Consider the following 20,769-nt stretch of genomic DNA (forward strand, 5'->3'; position numbering starts at 1 on the left):
TGAAAGAATGTTTAAAAAAAAAAAAATCGGTTCAAAATGTCATACAGACAAAATCCTTATTTATTATTTTGTAGGGACATCACAAGGAAAAATAGAAGCATCATCTTTGCAGGAAAATATACAATGGCACATTAAAAATGTAAAAAATATCAAAGCATTTGCTTGATCATGCACGCTATTGCTCTACCTGTGCTTAAAATAGATCCTATAGTACAAAAAGGCCCTGATAGCCTTGATAGTTTCATACCTAGTAACAACAATAATTATTTTATCTCTAAATCATTCATTCATGTTCAGTTACTACTTTATTCTGGTCAGGGGCCAGGTGGATCCGGATTCCTCTGAAGGCAGGGAAACACCTGTCCATCACAAGGCTGGACACACCCATATATTCATTCACACACTCATTCATGCCTAGAGCAGTCAATACACCTACCAGCAAGTTTTTTTTGGAAGTTTGGAGGCCACCCACACAAACGGGGCGAGAACCCCTGGAGCTGTGATATGGCAACACTACCCACTACACCACCATGCCACCTCCCTCGAAAACAGTTTTGGGATTATCTTCCTTACAGCACAGAAAGCCTGTTACAATTATTTGAATGTAGAGAATGTTTGGATGCCCCCTGAATAAATGAGTGGGGTAAATTAATCAAAAGCCTCACTTTCCCTCTAGGACACTGGGCTGGGTTTAGTGCATTAATGATCAATATTTCCAGAAATCCTCTATTAAGAATGCAAACCAAAAAGGAACATATTAAAAAGCAGGTACCATAAATACTCATACTCAAATGCTGTAGCTAGATAACTTATACTGGCCTCTATTGCACAAATAAAGAGCAGGACAGACATAAAGGTCACTCTAATGCTAGATGATAAGCTAAAGATATAACAATATCCACAACAAGCCGAGTCTATGCCAGGAAGGCTGTAGGGAAGAGAAGTGAAATGAAGAAAACGATTGAACAGGAAGGCCCTTAGAAACATACCATAGCAGCTAATATGTCCTAGTGAGATAAGGTGCCGGTCCTCATACTGTACAAGATGCCTCCCTCTAGTGGCCCTCAAGAAATAATGGGCCTATTTACCACGAGTAAGCCTACTCATGTCGGATCCAAGTCAACTGCCATAATACACATACAAAAAGAAAATTAAGTACAAAGATAAAACATTTATAGTTTCCCTCTTTACTGCCTCATTAGGAAATATTTGGGATGCAAGTCTGGACAATTTTGCAGTTTAAGCATTTAACTGCATAACTATAGCAGGTTGTTTTTTTAACCCAGATAACGGATTTACTGCCAAGAGAACTGCCAGTTCCTCAGCATCTCACACGCTAAAGAAAACGTGTTAATGTCTGACATGCAAACAATGGCCCAGTTACAACCTAATGTTCCAGTCTGTTGAACAGCCAAACCCAAATCAACAGCAGATTTCTCTTCATCTGTAATCTCATCAAGCCCAATGAACTGATCCTTTCTTAACTGCAACTCCACTCTGTCCCGAATTCATCGATCACAACAATGTGCTCCATGCAGCTGCCAAAACAGATGCTGTGAGATAGTAAAGCCCCTTTCTGCTCACTCCCTCAAACCCCTTTTACATCAACTGTAAACACTGAACATCTTATACCGAGCTGAGCTTGAACAGGGGAAACAAAGACAAACCTCAAACTCATTGATCATCACTTAAATACATTACTTGGATTATAAATCCTCCTAAATTCAGTATGCAGAGTTTAATTTTTTTCTGTCAATCTATAAGTAAATGCCTTCAGTAAAAAATCAAATCGAGTCAAGTATAAACGTGGAAAAAATGCTGATAAGCACTTAAGCCAACGAAATATTTCCTTTTAATAACTGAAAAAGGGTTACTTTTAAAAGAAACCACTTAGAAGGCAGAACATACCAAAAGGCTTCCACAAAAGTATTTGTTGTTTCACCACGTCAATAACAATGAAACAATAAGCAGCGATACTTCGAATACTCCAACATGTAAAATCGTTGGACTAGTTGTCACATGGTCCTGTAACGACGTGTCCCCAAGATAAAACAGCTCAACTACCTGTACACATCATTGCAGCATAGAATCTATCCTAGAGACAATATAGAGTACTCTACATATATTTGGATGTTTGCAAGAGTCTACACTGGGGCTAAAACTCATCATCAGAGCTGAGCAAGAGGGTTTTCTCAGTGTCCCGCGCGCTTATAGAGCTATGGCTACGGGAGAGGGGTGCGGCTTTGACCCCTTGTTCCAGAGTGGACTGCTGAGTGTACTGCTGATACGCTGGAGAGAAGTTGTGAATGGCATCCTGGACCATGTCCCCAGGGTTTATGGTCTCCTTCAGACTGCTCGAGATGCTTTTCATAGGAGCCGAGCGGCCTGGGAGAGACAGAAGGGAAAACCAATTTTAACACAGAGGCTCAAAAACATAACATCTCATTAGTTTCAATGTAATTCCACATGTATAAATGTAAAAGTGAACATCTTTTTATAAATGCCTTAGGCGTTTAAGGAAAAAGAGCAAGTGTGTGGCCTACCGTACTGTCCATATGTTGGAAGAGGGCCTTTAGGCAGCATGAGGAAAGGGAGGAGAGATTGAAGAGAAAACCAAAGAGAATGTGGGAAGGTGAAGAGGATGAGTTTGACAGTAGGGAGGCAAGCAGGAATACAATAAGGTGATAAAAGCATGTTTGATGAAGGAGGTACGAGTGCATGGGTAAACATGGGGGTGGAACATAAAATGGGAGGAAAAGACATGAGATAGGAGGAAAGAGTAAGTGAACCAGGAGAAAGAAGTCATTATAATTCCTTAATAAGAAGCCTGGATTGAAGTTGTCTAATCCAGAAACAATGACAAAAGGCACAAAAAGAGCATGCTAATAAATATAACAACCATCAGCTGCTTGTTCATGAATACAAGATGCGGTGAGGTGCCTCACCATGCGAGTCCAGCCTCTTGTCCATGTACACTTTATATGTGAAGGCATGGCGCAGGGCCACAGCAGCAAAGAACATCTCAATGCAGATAATGAAGTTCTGATAGCCAGCTGCTACAGTGCCCTCACCAACAGACACCTCGGCAGAGCTGATCTTTGGAATCGCACCGCATTTCTCGAGGATGGCCAGCAGCATACCTGAAAAGATATTGTTCATATGATGCCTCGGTTGTTACTCTGTTTCCATCAACTGCGGTCTTCAATGAGAACACACATCAGGAGGGAAAAAAAAGGGGGACTCACCTTGCCAAAAGGAAAGAAAGATGACTGATTTAACCATGAAAAATTTGAGCACGGGGCTGTAGGGGCTGAGCAGGTCTCGGGTGGCGAAGTAGAAGAGGAAGAGAGCGTACAGGGACAGGCTGACTGAGACATTGTAGATGATGGTCACGTACAGATACCCACTGGCCACACTGTTACAAAAGAAAGTGAGCCAGGCAACCAAACACTTTATTCAAGATAATAACTGTGATAATTGTTAATATGTTAAAGGACAATATATTTATTCAGTATTGCTACTATTATTATTTACCGCAATTTTTCTGTCACTTCTGAATGACATTTTTTTAAATGATTTTAAGGTTGACAAAAAACAAGCATTTCTTTCATATCGTATAAGTCTTTATTACTTTAAATGTATACATCAAAATAAAGTCAAATTAATCGTATTCATTTATATTCAATTGATTTAACCAGAGACAATTAAAACTTGGGGAAAAATGGGGAGCTCATGTTTGGGGTCTGAAGGATGTAAAACTTAGATAAAATAACTAACGTTTAGCTCACTTTAGCCAAGTTCATTGATAAAGCAGTGAACCGTCTTCAATTAATTGAAGATTGCAAAAATTACATTCATGATTAAAAAAGGATTTACTAATCGACCCTACTTTCTCTTGTTTAACATTACAGTATGTGAAGAGGAACACGTACTTGAAGTCTCCATCACGATATTTTCCATAGGCCTGCAGGATGACCGTGACCGCTGCCATCAGGGGCTTCACCACACAGAATTGAAGTGTGGCCTGTGGAGGAAAAAAAAAAGGTCAAGGTACAGTGGACTGGAAGTGTCATTTTACATTTAACAAAGAAATATTGGGAAAACATTTTTTTATTAAACACTTTAGTAAGGAGAATAAGTTCTTCATTCTTACCTGCTTACAGAATCTGAGGAAGCCAATAGTATATGTCCTGCCCCAAAGGCAGCAAGTCCCATAGACACAGCTGGACCTTCACCCGGTGCACAAAAAAAAAAACCACAAAAAAACCCCACAATTTACATATTAGAAGGATGGAGAAAAAAAAAACCCTTGTGTTGCAGACATATTGTATAGCTGTCAATTTTATTCCATAACACTAGTTGATGAGAAATAATATTGTCAGAAAGACTACAGGACTCACTCGATGGGTTTCCCTCTGATCTCAGACATGATGGCACTCTCACCTCCCAGGTACTCGTAACAAAGGCTCAGAAAGTTGTAGATCACAAACGCTGCAGAAGAACCAAAAACAATGAAAGAGACGAAAGACGTTGATCTAAGTGCATACTAAATTAAACATTGAATTTGATATTATAAGTATTATACAATCAGAATAATGATTATACAAGCATATAATTACCATTTAGGCTTATAATGAAACAATATCGCACAAGTGACATTTCAAGACACAATATGGCCAAGTGTTTTTTACTTTTGCTCCACTAGTGGAAACAGATCCCAAAGAAACCACATGCACTTTAGAGCACGTTGGTTAGCTAGCTCACATTGACTTGTACATTCCCATTCAACGTGCTCCCGCTGGATCGACATCTCTTCTTCTTTTTCCATTTTCACTGACAAGCTTTCATTTTTTTTTTTTTTAAGTCAAAAGTTATATTCCTGAAAATGATCGTCTGCCATGTCAGCACTGTAGTAACGGTTTTGAACTAGGAAGTGGAATTTTATACGTTTATAAGTCAGGAGTTCATAGATTGCTCTGTGTGTTGCTAAAGGTCATAGTTAATTTAAATCATCTGTCTATATGTACTAAATACTGTACTTCTACTGACCACAATAGGAAAAAGGCAAGTTTGCATATAATTGTTGGATCATCATATTTTAAAAACATACAAATTTTAGTATTCTTCCTGAATAAATCTCTCATATGCTGAATAACAAGCCAACACTGTATTTTTGAGTACACAAACACAGTCATTACGTAAAAGTGTTAATCCAATCGTGAACGGCAGTAAACTTGTATAATCCATTCAACAGTCTGGAATCAAGTCCATTGCATGTTTGATATGCAAGGAATTATTTTAAAAAAATAAAGAGGTCTCTCAATCAACACTGACCTCCTCACAGTCCACCTGCTACACACTGCATATTAAAATCACACCAAGATTCTTAGAAGTGTTCATATGATCTCATCACCACATAACATGCCCGAGCCTGCAGATCTGTCTTTCACAGCTTCAGAAGAACCTGAACATTCCTGAACACACAAACTGTTCAAACTCTCATACAATCTTCAGTGATTTCCAGGCTTGAGTATTACAACTCTCTAGATGTAACTTGGCAACCTGAGTAAAGACAAAATACAGTTTTTAAATGATAAGGTTATTTATTGAAGCAAAAAAAGTTATCCAACACCAACTGGGCCTGTGTGAAAATCTAGTTGCCCCCATAGTTACTAATTCCCCAAATTTAGGAAACCGCATTCATGATTGGCTTCAGCTGGACTAGACACAACCAGGCCTGATTACTGCAAACCCTGTACAATCAAATCAACTAGAGATGTATCGATTCCAGATTTTTAAGACAGAGTACACGTACCGATACTTTTGCTGTAGTACTCACCGATACCAGTATTTTTAGTTACACAGCGAGTACAGTGAGACAGATGATTTGAAGACAGCTTTGCAGTCTGCTACGCTTTGATTTGTGTCAGTAATCTTGAAGCACCTCCAAACCACGGACATTTTGTGCTCTGCTGCTGCTGTTTCTTTGGGCGGCAATGACTGCTGTACATACACTACATTGTGTGGTATCGGTTTTTGGTATTGAAACATTTTTACGAGTATGAGCGCCTGTTCATGAGCACCGTATCGGATCGATGCATCCCTAAAATCAACACTTAAATAGAACTTTTTCAACAGCATGAAGTTGGTTAAAAGGTCTTACCCAGTAACACACTATGCCAAAGTTGAAAGAAATTCCAGAAATGATTAGGAATAAGGTGATTGAAATACATCAGTCTGGGAAGGGTTACAAAGCTATTTCAAAGGCTCTGGGATGGCAAAGGACCAGAGTGAGAGCCATTATCGCCAAATGGCACAGTAAGCAGGAACTTTCCCCAGGAACTATGGACTTTTGGAGGTACTCGGTGTGTTTCCACCGAAGGGACCAGGGTCTAAATTATGTTCTGGGTAAAATATTTCCCCCTTGGAAAGTCCCTACTTGGGAGGTGGTACTTTTCCAAAGTTCAGGAACTTTGGGGGGGGGGGGGGGGGGACTTGGGCACTGAACATGCTGATTGGTTGAGTACACGCAGCATTTTATTTCAACACCATTTTTAAAAGTCTGCTGGAATGCGTACACAAGAGGCCCAATCACCATGCGAGCTAAAGCAAACCATGCTACATGACTCAAATAAATATCTGGCTTGAATTTAAAAGATGCTCTTACCGTTTTAATCAAATAGGCAAATTTTTACAAACCGTATTGTCAATATAAACTTAAGAAACCACATAAGCAAGCCACAGGAGTTCATGTACATTAACCCGAGAAGCTGTGAGCCATTTCAGCTCTGCTCACCGCATTGTGCCCTCCACTATACTGGCAAAAACTCAGGCTGAACCCTAAATAACCTCCTATTGATCATAAAGTGCACTAAGTAGGCTACAAGAAGAATTACTGTCGACTTAGTGTAGGGCCCCTCTGTAGGGAACAAGGTTATTTGGGATTCAGCCACGGCCTACGGCGCTGCTCCAACACAAGCAAGAAGGCCAACTTCACAAACCATCAGTGCTAACTACGATTCGAATCAACACAACGACCGATGGACCGTCGTCAAAGTTCAGGCCTTATTAAATATTTAAGCCGAGGACGAATTACAGCGGGAACTGGAAACGGTGACCTGCATTGAAAAAGTATACTTAAAAAATATCAAGTTGGTCACGCGAGCTGGGTATTGTTCACACAGGAAAACAGTGAAGAGAGAAGCTGAAGAAATTAAAACACTACTACAAGAAAATTAATCCTGGACTGGAAGGAGCAGTCGGGCGCAGTAATACTTAACCGGACTAATTTGCCTAATCTTCACGGTACTTCAGACCGCGATGGAAATGCAGACGAAATGATCTGGAGGAACCGAATAGTCCCTTGAAAAAAGTTCCTGGGACAAACTGTTCCGGGTAATTTCGGTGGAAATGCGGCTGTAGTGAACCTTCCCAGAAGTGGCCGACCTACCAAAAATCCTCCAAGTACACAGCAACGACTCATCCAGTAAGTCACAAAAGAGCCAAGCACAACACCAAAGGAAGTATTGGCCTCTCTTGCATCAATAAACGTCACTGTTCATGGCTCCACTATCAGAAGGACACTGGGCAAAAATGGCATCCATGAAAGAGTGGTGAGGTGAAAACCACTGATAACCCAGAACATTATTAAGGCTTGTCTGAATTTCACCAAAACACACCTTGATGATTCTGCCAAAAGGTTTGAGGATGTTCTGTGGATTGATGTGTCGAAAGTGGAACTGTTTGGAAGACAGGGGTCCGTTACATCCAGCGTAAACCAAACACCGAATACCACAAAAAGAACATCATACCTACAGTCAAGCATGGTGGAGGAATTGTGATGGTGTGGGGATGCTTTTCTGCTTCAGGGCCTGGGCAACTTGCAATAATTGAGGGAAACATGAACTCCGCTCTCTACCAGAAAATCCTAAAAGAGAATGTTCAGTCTGCAAGACAATGACTACGTTTACATGGACAGCAGTAATCTAATTATTGACCTTACTCTGAGTAAACCTATATTGTGATTAAGGTGTTTACATGAGTCACTTTTAGAACACTCCTCTCATGTGCCCGTTTTACATGTTATAGAACATAATTAGATTAACGGCAAACGTCAGTACGTCACCGCGCCGCACAGTCCGACGTTCCCTCCAGAATTTCATGTATCAACATATAATTTGTCGTCATTATAGTACCGTATACAGTTTTGGATGTTTTTATTTAAATTTTTTTTACGAAAGTTTCAAGTGCCGTTAATTATTTGTCATGCTGTACGTGCAAATACACAACTGCTTGAAACTGTGGGCTGCGTCCCAAACCGCATACTTACCTACTGTATAGTAGCCGAGATACATGTGTTTCGTATTCTATAGGCCTATAGTAGGCAAGTACGTGGTTTGGGATGCAGCCGTGCTCTCTTGTTCGCCGTAAAATGTTGAGCACTGCCGTGTGTGATCACGTCCTGTCTCAAAATGCGGTGAAAACTCTCACACGACGTTAATAATGTGATTAAGGTGTGTACACGTCTGTAATACACCTCGATAATGCAACTAAAACAGGAATACTCCACGTCTTATTTCGATTTGTGTTTATGTCGAGTATGACCTTAATCGGATTAAGGTAATTAAAAATTGCTGTTTACATGGTAGTTTCTTAATCGGAGTATTGTCTTAATCGGGTTAATATTGGATTATTGTTGTCCATGTAAACGCACTGAATGATCCAAAACATAGGAGTACGTCCTAGAAGTAAGTGAAAAAATGATTTCCAGTTATCGGAAGCGTTTGGTTGCAGTTATTGCTGTTAAAGGTGGCACAACCAGATTTTCCGTTTAAGGAGGCAATTGGATTTTCACATTGGTGATAGGTGCTGGATCAATTTTTTTGCTTCAATTTAAAAAAAAAATTGAAAAACTGCATAGCGTGTTTATTCAGGTTGCCTTTATTTTATGCTTTATTTCGTTTGAAGATCTAAAGCTGTTTAGTAGGAGATGTACACAAAAACAGAAGAAATCAGTATGGGGCAAAGACTTTTTCACAGCACTGTATATAAGACTCAGGACTGCACACCTGCACCCCAGCTCAGGTCTTTAACCTCTGGCATGTCCTTCTCTGAGATCTGAGCATGCTTGTAAGGTGAGATCCCTCTGCTTAAGTGTCTTGGTGGCAAGAACTTTACCCTCAAGTCCAAACCATGACTCCTTTCCTTCCCTAAAAGACTAAAGACCTGCCTCTTCAGACAATATCTAGAATAACACTTGACTTGTTTTTCTTTACACTTACATTTGACCTTTTTTTGTATTATTCCTCAGTTTTCTGAACTTCTTTCAATTTCTGATGTACACATGCATCCTTTCTGTTTCCAATGAGACCAGTATAGCCCTTTTTACAAACCAGCATCAGTTTTTCAGGTTATGAACCCTTACAGTTTATTTTTATTTGCAAGTTGCTCTGGATAAAGAGGTCTGGCAAACAAGAAAATGTCAAATGTTCATTGAATTTTTAAAAACAAAGACAACTATGAGCAATTATGAGTAACAAGTTAACAAGCTTGTTAGCTGAGATTACAGTGAAACAAGCACACTTTCGATCTTGTCACATTCAGCTTATTAAAAAGCACATGTTAATTGTGACGGTTGCTTTAAAACATGGCTTCTGTCTCAATGCTTGCTTAATCTAGTTCCTGCAAGCATATAATATACAGCTCGCTGCGTCTGCATGAAGCCTAATAACGTACATGTCAGAAAGCCATATGGGACGTCCGCGCAGCAACCAAACCGTGGCACTCATCACCCCCTCCTCATGGGTTTAATTTGTCCATATTTCATGGTCTGTCGAGCAGTTGGTGAGTGTGTGTGGGTGGGGGTGAGTGTTGCTCTATATATAGCAGGAATGCTGCAGGAACAAAGCTACTCAATGTGGTTGGCTGGTGCTGTTTAGTGAAGCTGCAGTACAGAAGAGCTGAAGGGCTTGTTGATGCAGACATCACCATTGCAGCTACACCCCGCACCCACCCATTCAGCACCTCTCCCCTGCTCTGCTAATACATGCAACAAGTGACAGCATGGGGGAATTAATCATGCAATCACATTGCTCAAGCCATTTTAACAACACAGGCAAAAAAAATAAATAAACAAAAAGTATAAAGAACACTACATTCATAAAACTAATTATCTTTACCATCACAGAGAAGACTGGTGTGCCAGGTACTAGAGATGTTAGAACTAATTTCAAGCATTTTTTAAAAATTCACATTGGCCCTCATACACTATTAAACCAGTTAAATATATTAGTGAGCAATTATGGTGGACTTATTTCAAGCTAACTCAAAATGTTAACAAATACCACCCTCTCCCTTCACATACCTGGACTAGAACACATAAATGCTAGTCTAAGACGAGAAAGCTTTCTGAATTAACACCGTCCTGTCCAGACTGGATGGAGACTCTGAGCAGATCATTTATTGCAGAAGTTCTTTGCTAAATATGACCTGTATTTTTTAATCAGTCTCTATATTTAAAAGGAAATGATTATCACATTTAAGTCACAGGAGCTGTATATAATAATTTTTTGTGGTTTCATAATTCTAATGTTTATACCAGTGTTTCTCAGTTATGCTCCTAGACGACTCCAGCCCAACACCGTTTACTGTTTTTCCTCACACACCTGGTCCAACACTGGAAGGGTTTGTTAATTAGTGGATGAGTCACCTTGTGTTGCAAGCGAGGAGCATGCTACAGGGCAGAGAGAGTCCAGGAGAACGACTTATAAACACGGCTCTAAAAACTTCCACTCACTGGCCACACTACTAATAATGAAGCAGACTGATGTTGATCAAAAGGTCAGGTCCACTCGTTTATCCATGAGCTGCTTTCCCCCCCCCCTTTACCTTCTCAATAAAAGCTAGTGCAATACTGTTGCTATGCAACAGGCAGCACTCCCAAAGTAACCCCAGGAGACGAGTGCACCGAGAACAAATACGCGGGGCCTCAGGGATATGGCTGAGAGCAGAACAGCTGTGGAAACCTGCACACACTCTACGGAATTTGAAGCTCATCACAATTTACGATATGGTTTACACAACGCAACATTACCTTCGTAGCAGTCTCTGACTGTGTCGAAATACACGTAGTACTGATCATTGGTGAAGAAGAGAAGGCTGAGCCAGGAGTCAAAAGCATAGATGGGAACGATGAAGAGGATGCGCACTATGTGTCTCTGCTCGTTTGGAGAATTGTAGTAACGCAAGTGCATGTAGATCTGAAAGGGGGGGGGGGGGGTTGGAAAGAGTACAGTAAGCCAAATCAGACTGGTTTCAAAGAGATGAGTTCCACTATTACATTTAAAGCTATGGACACTAAGACATAAACTAGCTGTTTTCTCAACTCTGCTTGATTACAGATGGTTACTCATTGCTTAAATTCTCCCACTGTTGGCTGTTTTCTGCTTTATTATGATCCCACAGCACTATGTTTGTGATTTGCTGACCTGATCACTGATACAATGGTCTAACTGTGTTTCTTCTGCAATATGCAACAGTAGTGAGCTAACACTACATAGCTTAAAAAGTCATAGCTTTGTTCACGAAGGAAAGACTTCGGAGTTTACATGTTAACTAGTTTACATGGCTGTGTGTTATTTGGGGGAAGGTCTCTCTCTCTGTACCTCTTTCAGGACACGTGCTAGCTGGTGTACGACATGTGCATGTGAAAACGGCGGTTAATTCAAACCCAACAGCTCAGACTGTGAATGACGACTGCAGGATTTCCAGGGTAACTCATAGCAGTTCAGCCATCGTGTTTTAGAATATTGTTTTCTTCCCTAACTCAATACTTTTCAATAAATACATTTTTAAAAACATCCACTGAAGCATTGTACAGTGTATGCATGTACAAAGTACACAATACTTGAACTTTTCAGCTTTTATCAAAACCTGCTAGCTGATAAATACTAACACATGCAGCCTGCTGTAATAATAATCCTATATACGCCATTATATAAAGTCCTGCATGAATGAAAGCTTATACACTTAGCTGTCAATCAATCAAGCATCCTCATTACAATACTAGGACCTACACATTCAAATGTTGCTAAATCTTTAATGTAACATCACACAAAGATTTATATATTTTATATATATATATATATATATATATATATATATATATATATATATATATATATATATATATATATATATATATATATATATAACCAGATTCTACTTTTTTCTTTTGAAGTTTAAGCATTGATACAGGTTTTTACCTGGTGGCAGGTAAACAACAATGCTGTCCACACAAAGAAGCCGGACACAGCCTGTGCTGTGGTGGTCATGAGGAAGATGGGCTGATCAGGGGTGAGCAGTGGAGCCTCAGGGAGCCAAGAGATGTTGGGCCCAGCAGGGGACACTGTAGCTGGAGATCCTGGAACCATTGCGGCTACTGACGCCTCACCAAACCGCTCTGACAAGGGCACGTCACGTCTCCAGAGCCTGGTGCTCTAAAAGGCATCAGTAAGAGAATTTATCTACGCAGATATTTATGCTTTCAAAAACACCAACATTTTATTTTATACCAACTGCTCTCATATCAGTTTAGCCTAATACATGGAAAGACTTGTTGCCAACCACCGTAGCTTATAAATCTTATACGTCACTGGAAATGTATACCTTAGTGTCGCTCTGATTAACAAGGCGAGAATAATGCCATCCCTGAGAGCAGAGCCAGTTTTGCTTTCATGGACTGGCAGTGGCATTGTTGGGATCCAAACTTTCCTGATAATAGACTGAACACTTTTCTGGTGCACCACTCAGGAATGGGCATAGTTTTAATGTTAGTCAAAAGCTATTGGGTATTACCTAAAATGTTAATTTTATACAAATTGATAGTATGCTGTGGTTATCTGGATATGAAGAGCGTAATAAGTCACTGAGAAACAGCAGACAGTTTCTTAAGGTTAGAGAAAGTATTAAGAATAGCAAGAGATCTTGTAGTCACTCCCATTCATCCGCTTTACAAGCTTGAAATGCTTCCCTCGTGTAGATGACTCAGGATACAAAGGTTCTTTCAGATCATCCTCAAAGCTCTGCGACACCTTTATGCAATATATACCGATCAGCCATAACATTAAAACCACCTGCCTAATATCGTGTAGGTCCCGCTTGTACCAGAAAAACAGCTCAGACCCGTCGCGGCATGTAGACCTCCGAAGTTGTGCTGTGGTATCTGACACCAAAACGTTAGCAGCAGATCCTTCAAGTCCTCTACGTTGCGAGGTGGGGTCTCCATGGATCAGACTTGTATGTCCAGCACGTCCCACAAATGCTCGATCGTATTGAGATCTGGGGAATTTGGAGGGCAAGTTAACACCTTGAACTCTTTGTCATGTTCCTCAGACCATTCCTGAACATTTTTTGCAGTGTGGCAGGGGGCATTATCCTGCTGAAAGAGGCCACTGCCATTAAGGAATACTGCTGCTATGAAGGGGTGTATAGTACTTGGTCTGCAACAATGTTTAAGTAGGTGGTACGTGTCAAAGTAATATCCACATGAATGCCAGGACCCAAGGTTTCCCAGCAGAACATTCCCCGGAACATCACACTTCCTCCACCAGCTGGCCTTCTTCCCACAGTGCATCCTGGTGCCATCTCTTCCCCAGGTAAGTGACACAAACGGACCCGGCCTCCTACATGTAAAATATGATTCATCAGATCAGGCCACCTTCTTCCATTGTTCCATGGTCCAGTTCTGATGCGCACATGCCCATTGTAGGTGCTTTCAGTGTTGGACAGGGCTCAATATGGGCACTCTGAGTGTTCTGCATCTACGCAGCCCCATACACAGCAAGCTGTGACGTTCTGTGAGTTCTGACACCTTTCTATCATAGCCAGCATTAACCTTTTCAGAAATTTGTGCCACAGTAGCTCTTCTTGAGTGCCCATGACCCTGTTGCCAGTTCACTGGTTCTCCTTCCTTGGACCACTTTTGGTAGGTACCAACCACTGCATACTAGGACCTTCCCATTTTGAAGATTCTCTGACCCAGTAATCTAGCAATCACAATTTGGCCCTTGTCAAAGTGGCTCAGATCCTTACGCGTGCCCATTTTTCCTGCTTCCAACACATCAACTTCAACAACTGTCTGTTCCCTTGCTGCCTAATATATCTCACCCCTTGACAGGTGACACTGTAATGAGATAATCAATGTTATTCACGTCACCTGTCAGTGGATTTAATGTTATGACTGATCGGTGCATACTGTAACTAGAAATATATGAAATACTTTAACTTCCTAAGTTTTCAAAGGTGTCGATGGTCAACCTCTTTTTTTTTTTTATGGCGTCTTCCATGTTTTTTTTTATTATGGTTCTTTAAATGTTTTATGGTTTTATAGTGATTATCTCATGTGATGTTTTACAATGAGGCTAAAGATGAACTTCCACAGTGATGCAGGGGGCAACACTGACACCTAACAGCTTCAAGGTCTACGGTACGATCCTGAGCTCAGGTTACTTTCAGTGAGGAGTTTCTGTGCATTTTATTCATGTTCACCACTTATACCGTGACAGCACCTACTACTTGGCCCTTGATACAGTACATACTGATGAGTAAAAGTGCTCAACATGAATACAATCTGGACGTACTACGCGGCACGGATTCTGACAGTTCTTCCGCATCAGCCTCGTTGCATTATGGGACAGCGCAGTGTCCAGTAGTTTAATACTGCAGCATCGAGGTGGAAGCAGTAGGTCATCCGGGTATTTCTCACCTACTGTTTTGTGAATACTGAGAATTCGGGCATACTACTCCTTTGGTGTACTGCTTTTCACCTACTGTGTTGTAGGGATATTCAGACGCAGCCAACGCAGTCATATGCTGACAAAATGCTGGTTTAAATTGGACTGACTGATAAAACTTCTAGTTTTCTTTTTTAAACTTATTTTCTTTTATATGTATGCATGCATGTATATGTATAAACATATGTATATCCTCTTCATGTGTGCCGTATGTACATGATTATTCTCACTTCTTCCTCTGGTTGCACATACAAATGTTTTGTTGAATGCTTCTTAATGCTCTCCTGAAGGTGTTTGTATAATCTGTTTGTTTATAATGTTCTTGAATTAATAATAAATAAATAAGGGACTGGCTGACTGGACTGGTGACCGGAAGTGGGCGGGGCCTTAAAATGGGACTACGGTGGGCAGGAGCAGTTCACATAGCGACGGTTCATATTTTAATACGTCATCACGCAAATCTGAGCGCTTCTCTACGGAGCGTCACGCGCGCAATTTAGGGCGACACGTCCGCTTGCAATTTAGTGACGCAAAATTTCACACACACAGAGAGAGGGCGAGAGAGAATTCATGGAAAAATCGCAATGAGAGCATCAAAACCAACAGTCGGTGAATTAACACAGCTCAGGTGTTCACGGATACACGAAGAAACCGAGTCTCTAACACATTAACATCTTGTGAAATCACACTGAGCTGCTCGCGTGGTATTTCTTCACTAAATATGTAAACATTTAATAAACAAATGTCCATCCAGAGTGGCTAAATCGATGGATTTGAACAGATACTAGAATACTTTAGCAGAAGGCATGAATCCTCTCAAACCAGATTCAACATTCTTTTATTGAGTTGCAAAACAGACTTCACTATGTGGCATTAACATTCACATCTACAACAAAGCTATCTAGCATAGAGAAATATTAAAAAACTATCTTTATAAGCAGCTGTTAAATTACAAATAATGACGAAAGACAGAGAGCACCACTCATTAAGAGTGTTCCAGCTACAAAGCTATAAACCTTCATTTTGTCTCTGTTAGGAAACAATAACGGATCTATAAGTCAACACCAACTGCGAAACATTATTAATAGATTTAAAACACAAACATATAAACACACACACACTTACCAAATGCATGAATGCTGTTTTAAAACAAAGAGCCAGCAGATCAGACAGGGCCTAAACTCCTCAAAGCCATCACCGTGGACCGTCATCCATGTTTATCTTCCCCGAGTACACCGACACTGAGGCAAAACTCGGCTACAGCGGCTCAGGATAATTAACTAACTAACTAACTGACTGACTGACCAACTCACTAAATATATATCTAACTAACTAACCTACCGAACTGTCCACACCGCCATGAAGAAACACGACACACAACTTTTAAACTAACACACAGCAGGATTTAGTACTATTTTCCGGTGGTAACGGTTCTGGACTATAAGCGCGTTTAAAGCGCAGTAATAAGAGCAGCGCTGTGGTGAGGATTATCACGGCTGAACCGAGATAAAGAGCTGAAGTGGCAGTGAGCTGAAGCCGGAGAACCTGCGTCGAAACTTACAGGGTTGCCGGATTGGGATCATTTTAAACATTAACAGCACTCCAAATATTTCACATAAAATATAACCATGGCAACGATTACTTCAGATTGGAAATTAATAAAGAACGTTTTTTCCTTAAATGTTTTAAACTAAACCAAATTATGCTCTGTTCATGCAAATTTTCAGGCACAATCCAAACAAAAAGCTGAAATAGTGAAATCCTGACCAATCTGGCAACACTGGATGCCGTCTGTACTTTTTCAAAATGGTTGAACCCTTCACCACTCTTCAACATAAAAGTCTTTATTGTGGCCTGACTAAGTGTCTTTATCAATACAATAATTGAATCGAATACCTTTTTCAGAGCAACTCACGTTCACGTAGTCTGTGATATTTATTGGACATATTCGTTTATTTATAAATCAGGGTACCATGGCTAAACATGCCAGTACAGAATTCTCTAGATTAAATCTTGTTATATATGCCATGGGATTCTATGGAATTGACATACATAGACCAGCAGTAATGCTTGAGTCGTTATTAAGATTTTAGCTTGGCTGACAGAAACTTCTGGCCTGGATCACATCTAGGTCAATTTCAGTGTTGTCCATGCTATGCAAGTACAGAAAATTTCTTTAGTGTCTCATTTTGCAATTAGTCCAATTTTCTTCTAATTTAGCAAACATTAAAATTTGATATCAATGTTGATATATGTTCAAACATAAAAAAAAGAGATGTTTTTCACTATACCAAATACATCGGCATGTATGACAACATATAACACCTTTGTTTGCAGTTAAAGTGAGTGTGCAAGCGATACATTTATTTGGACTCACACTTAATAAACAATCAATTTTAACATTACAATCTAAGAAGTTATTCCATGTTTCCCAATATCTGTATGTCGGACCAACAGGAACAACAGTCAAGTTGTGGGCAAAAGTCCTTATTTCCATTAATTATGTCTGAAACGTGTGATCCAAATGTCCGTAGTTGAATCACGCCTCTTCATCAATTGTGCCTCGTCGTCTAAATACCCAGGAAACTTCAGCACTTCAGAGGAGTCGTGTTGTGACCCTTTTGTCCAATGCAGCAGGGTGTTTACTGACCTTCTCCCCAACTTCTGTTTCTCTGCACAACTGACTTATATAGAAAGATGAATACAAATGCCTTAGGGGAGTTGTTTGTTGAAATCCTATTGAATTAAAGACATAACAGTACATTTTAAGTAAACTGAAAACTCTTCTTTAGTTTACAGTGCAAATGTAATAGTAAAAAAATAATTACCTCCTGAAAAATAATAAATAACAGAACTTGTCAAGCTCATTTTCCCATGTGCTCAAATGGCACACTGACCTGAGGAAGAAAGAATATACGGCAACATATGAGAGACAGTGAAAGAGAAGTAACTAGAAAAAAAAAGCTTAAGATGTGCACAGCAGTGCAAAGACAAATACAGCAGCCCAGGTGTGTGTACCTGTGGGGGGGTGATGCGGATCTGATCATGACGCAGTGGGAGATCAGGGGACGCATTGGCAGGAGCCCCCCGATGGAGACGCAGGCACACTCTCCTCTCTCGCTCAGCTCCTCGACCTGCTCTGGGAGATGCATTCCCTGAGAAAGAACATGTCACGTCACACATCACTGTAAGCCAGATCATCTACTCTAGACATACTTCTTAAAGTAGAAAGAATGTTTTAACCAACTCTTGTGAATATCAGAGCTCACCAGACTGTGGAACCCGTGGGCCAGGTGCTGAGCCAGCTGGGTCTGGACCGTTGCGGACTCTGTTAGGCGCTGGAAGGTTTGGGCCAGAGGGCAGTGCACGTGCAGCAGAGCCCTGAGGTCCTCCACCGGGCCTCTCATCTCTTTCCTCCCCCTCTCCTCCTCTTTGCTCCTTCTCTTTCTCTTCTGCTGTCCTACTGGATCCCTGTAGTAGCCACAGGCAAACATATGGGAATCAACAGCAACTGCCTAAAGTAAAAGTTATTTCTAATGTAGTAGGCAAGGAGAAGAACATACAAATTTCAACATGTTCCAGTCAAACACATAGTCGTAAGAGAAACCCTGTCTGTGGAACAGATTTCTGAACAGTTGTCTCAGATAGGAGTAATCAGGTTTGTCATCAAATCGCAGTGAGCGGCAGAAGTTCATGTATGTGGAGAATTCAGCTGCAGACAGAGGTAAAGGAAAAGAATAATGACGATTAGGAGAACGACAGTAACAGGAGGAGATGAACTCGCACGAACTCATACAAGGAAAGACATCATCACAAAGAAAGTAAAGAAAACCTGTAGCAGGAAATCATATATAATTCAGTTGCTGGTCCTCTACTCACATGGATAGCCCTTGCAAAGCACTTCAATAGGGGTTGACATCTTCTTCTCACTAATCCGTTCATACTTCTGCCGTTTCGTGGCAGCTTTAAGACCCTGCCAAGGCAGCGAGCCCAAATTAAAGTACATGAGCACATAGCCAAGAGACTCCAGGTCATCCCGCCGAGACTGCTCTATGGGAACAGATAAGACACGTAGTGAACACAACAGCCCCAAGCAACAACCCATGTCTGTAGTGCTGTATCCACCACACAGCCTGTTCCCCTCTTACCAATGCCCAGATGTGTGTTAATGGAGGCATAGCGAGCGGTGCCAGTCAGGTTTTTATTCTCCCGGTAGGGAATGTGCTGATGCGTTCGAGCATCACGGTACTTCTTGGCCAAGCCAAAGTCTATGATGTAGACAAGGTTGCCCTTTTTGCCAAGCCCCATTAAAAAGTTGTCAGGTTTGATGTCTCTGTGAATGAAGTTCTTTGAGTGGATGTACTCGATGCGGCTGATCTACAAAGGAAGTGAAGACCACTGACAGTATATAACCAAGAATTTTTTTAACAGTCTTTAAAGGCAGTTTATCACAGTATAATAGAAACCTAAACAGAAAATGAAAGTGATGTTCTGAGCATTGAGGATATCCCGTTACCATCTGGTCTGCAAGTAACAGCACAGTCTTAAGGCTGAATTTCCTTGAGCAGAAGTTGAAGAGGTCTTCCAGACTTGGACCCAAGAGCTCCATCACCATCACATTGTAGTCACCCTCAGCACCACACCACTTTATGGATGGAATTCCCACTACAGATACAGATAGAAAAATGAACTTAAATAAACTTAGTCATCATTCATTTCTTTAGACATCCTTATAAAAAGAAATGCAATCAGGATGTTTCCAGCTTCACCTCCTCCCTGCATCATCTTGTAGAATTTGCTCTCTATATGAAGCTGGGGATGTTTAGTCTTCACACTTTCTAGTTTGATGGCAACCTCCTCTCCTGATGTAATATTTGCACCTGCAAATATTGATGGGCCACACTCAGTACTCAGTCTTATAGACCTACTCATTGAAGGGGAAGAGCATCTGCTATCAACACATTCAAATGAGCTACTCACCGAGATAGATGTCCCCAAAAGAGCCACTTCCGATCTTCCGCCCAAGGCGGTATTTATTTCCAACACGCAGCTCCATGACTTTGTTCTAAAAGTTGCCTGGGAATGATCAAAAAAATAATTTGTGCCACATCCCTTATAGAGATTTACTAGCAAGCATCCACACACACTATAGCATGCGGAGACGGATTACAAAACAGATTTGCTCTTGATGGCGAGTACACTATTCTGTACACAAACCACTAGCTGTGCCAACTGACCCGAACCTGTTCTTTCAGAGGAACACATGAATTGCTAGCATGCACTGGGAGCTCTCCAGTACAATAAAGCATACCTGACTTTGATTGATGGTCAGGATTGATGGCAGGTCTTATAGCTAGTACTTGCAATGAGAATCATTTGATCTAGTGTAGGCAATACCAGCAATGCTATTATATATATATAAATATATATAAATATATATGCACTTAAAGCTCATGGTTAACAAGACCGAGGCCGTGAAAACGAAGGTTCCGATTTTAAGATCTACGTTCATCCATATCATCGCTGGCATGCATTCATAAATCTAGAGAGAGAGAGAGAGAGAGAGAGAGCGCAGCAGGCCACGATGGAGAGGAAAACGACGGCTCGCGTCGGATTTGGTTGCAGCCGCACCCTGTAGAGATCATGACTCCGGAGCAACCGCATAGCGCGCAGTGGTCACAGCTTCCATCCTCCAGCGTAAGCATAAGAAACCATCATGCTACACACACACACAAGTCCCGCTTTGACCTTATATGAGTCCCACCCTACCTGATCCGAGCGCGAGGACAAAGCGGCGCAGGCGGAGGGCTTCGCGAGGCAGGACCCTGGACAGCGAAGGCAGCACGAGCCGTTTCTCGAGTCTCATTCCAGACGCAGAGTAGAAAACGATGCTCTTTCGGTAGGAATTCCCAAATCCTCGATTTCTAGCGCTCAGGCTGACCTACTTGCGTTAGCAAAGCTACCACCCTCCCCTTGT

The 20,769-nt window shown here is 41.0% G+C and overlaps 2 protein-coding genes across 4 annotated transcripts in view; both read right to left on the reverse strand.

Moving 5' to 3' along the window:
- Nucleotides 1–42: 42 nt before the first annotated feature.
- Nucleotides 43–16,447, reverse strand: tmem184ba (transmembrane protein 184ba). Of its 2 annotated transcripts, XM_053639739.1 has the most exons (10): nt 15,918–16,447; nt 12,264–12,497; nt 11,093–11,258; nt 4,401–4,491; nt 4,154–4,229; nt 3,933–4,024; nt 3,246–3,415; nt 2,946–3,140; nt 2,544–2,570; nt 43–2,385 (listed from the first exon to the last, which is right to left on the reverse strand). In XM_053639739.1, exons 1-10 carry the CDS (start codon nt 15,924–15,926, stop codon nt 2,156–2,158), a joined length of 1,290 nt encoding a protein of 429 aa, XP_053495714.1. In that variant the 5' UTR covers nt 15,927–16,447; the 3' UTR covers nt 43–2,155. The 2 variants fall into 2 exon arrangements, with proteins under 2 accessions (XP_053495714.1, XP_053495715.1); XM_053639740.1 differs by lacking the exon at nt 2,544–2,570 and having other exon boundaries at nt 15,918–16,445.
- Nucleotides 16,448–16,647: 200 nt separating this feature from the next.
- csnk1e (casein kinase 1, epsilon) overlaps nt 16,648–20,769 on the reverse strand; it is a 4,205-nt gene continuing 83 nt past the window's right edge. Inside the window, exons 1-11 of one of the 2 annotated variants that reach the window (XM_053639795.1) lie at nt 20,562–20,769; nt 19,773–19,868; nt 19,562–19,672; nt 19,309–19,457; nt 18,941–19,169; nt 18,672–18,842; nt 18,356–18,504; nt 18,062–18,263; nt 17,811–17,947; nt 17,621–17,689; nt 16,648–17,528 (exon numbers count right to left, since the gene is read on the reverse strand). The exon at nt 20,562–20,769 is cut by the window's right edge and continues 83 nt beyond it. In XM_053639795.1, coding sequence (XP_053495770.1) covers nt 17,657–17,689; nt 17,811–17,947; nt 18,062–18,263; nt 18,356–18,504; nt 18,672–18,842; nt 18,941–19,169; nt 19,309–19,457; nt 19,562–19,672; nt 19,773–19,848 — 1,257 coding nt within the window. In that variant the 5' untranslated portion in view covers nt 19,849–19,868; nt 20,562–20,769 and the 3' untranslated portion in view covers nt 16,648–17,528; nt 17,621–17,656. Of the gene's footprint in view, nt 17,948–18,061; nt 18,264–18,355; nt 18,505–18,671; nt 18,843–18,940; nt 19,170–19,308; nt 19,458–19,561; nt 19,673–19,772; nt 20,035–20,561 lie in introns of those variants that run through there. The other variant, XM_053639794.1, reaches the window with a different exon arrangement.

This window comes from Ictalurus furcatus, chromosome 13 (genome assembly GCF_023375685.1).
Source record: "Ictalurus furcatus strain D&B chromosome 13, Billie_1.0, whole genome shotgun sequence".
NCBI lineage: Eukaryota > Metazoa > Chordata > Actinopteri > Siluriformes > Ictaluridae > Ictalurus > Ictalurus furcatus.

Excerpts from the sequence above, each read along its gene's own strand:
- tmem184ba (XM_053639739.1), bottom strand. Across the intron at positions 3,416-3,932 it reads TATCGTGATGGAGACTTCAA|TGTGGCCAGTGGGTATCTGT; the intron begins GTACGTGTTCCT and ends CTTTTGTAACAG. Across the intron at positions 2,571-2,945 it reads CAAGAGGCTGGACTCGCATG|GCCCTCTTCCAACATATGGA; the intron begins GTGAGGCACCTC and ends TGCTGCCTAAAG.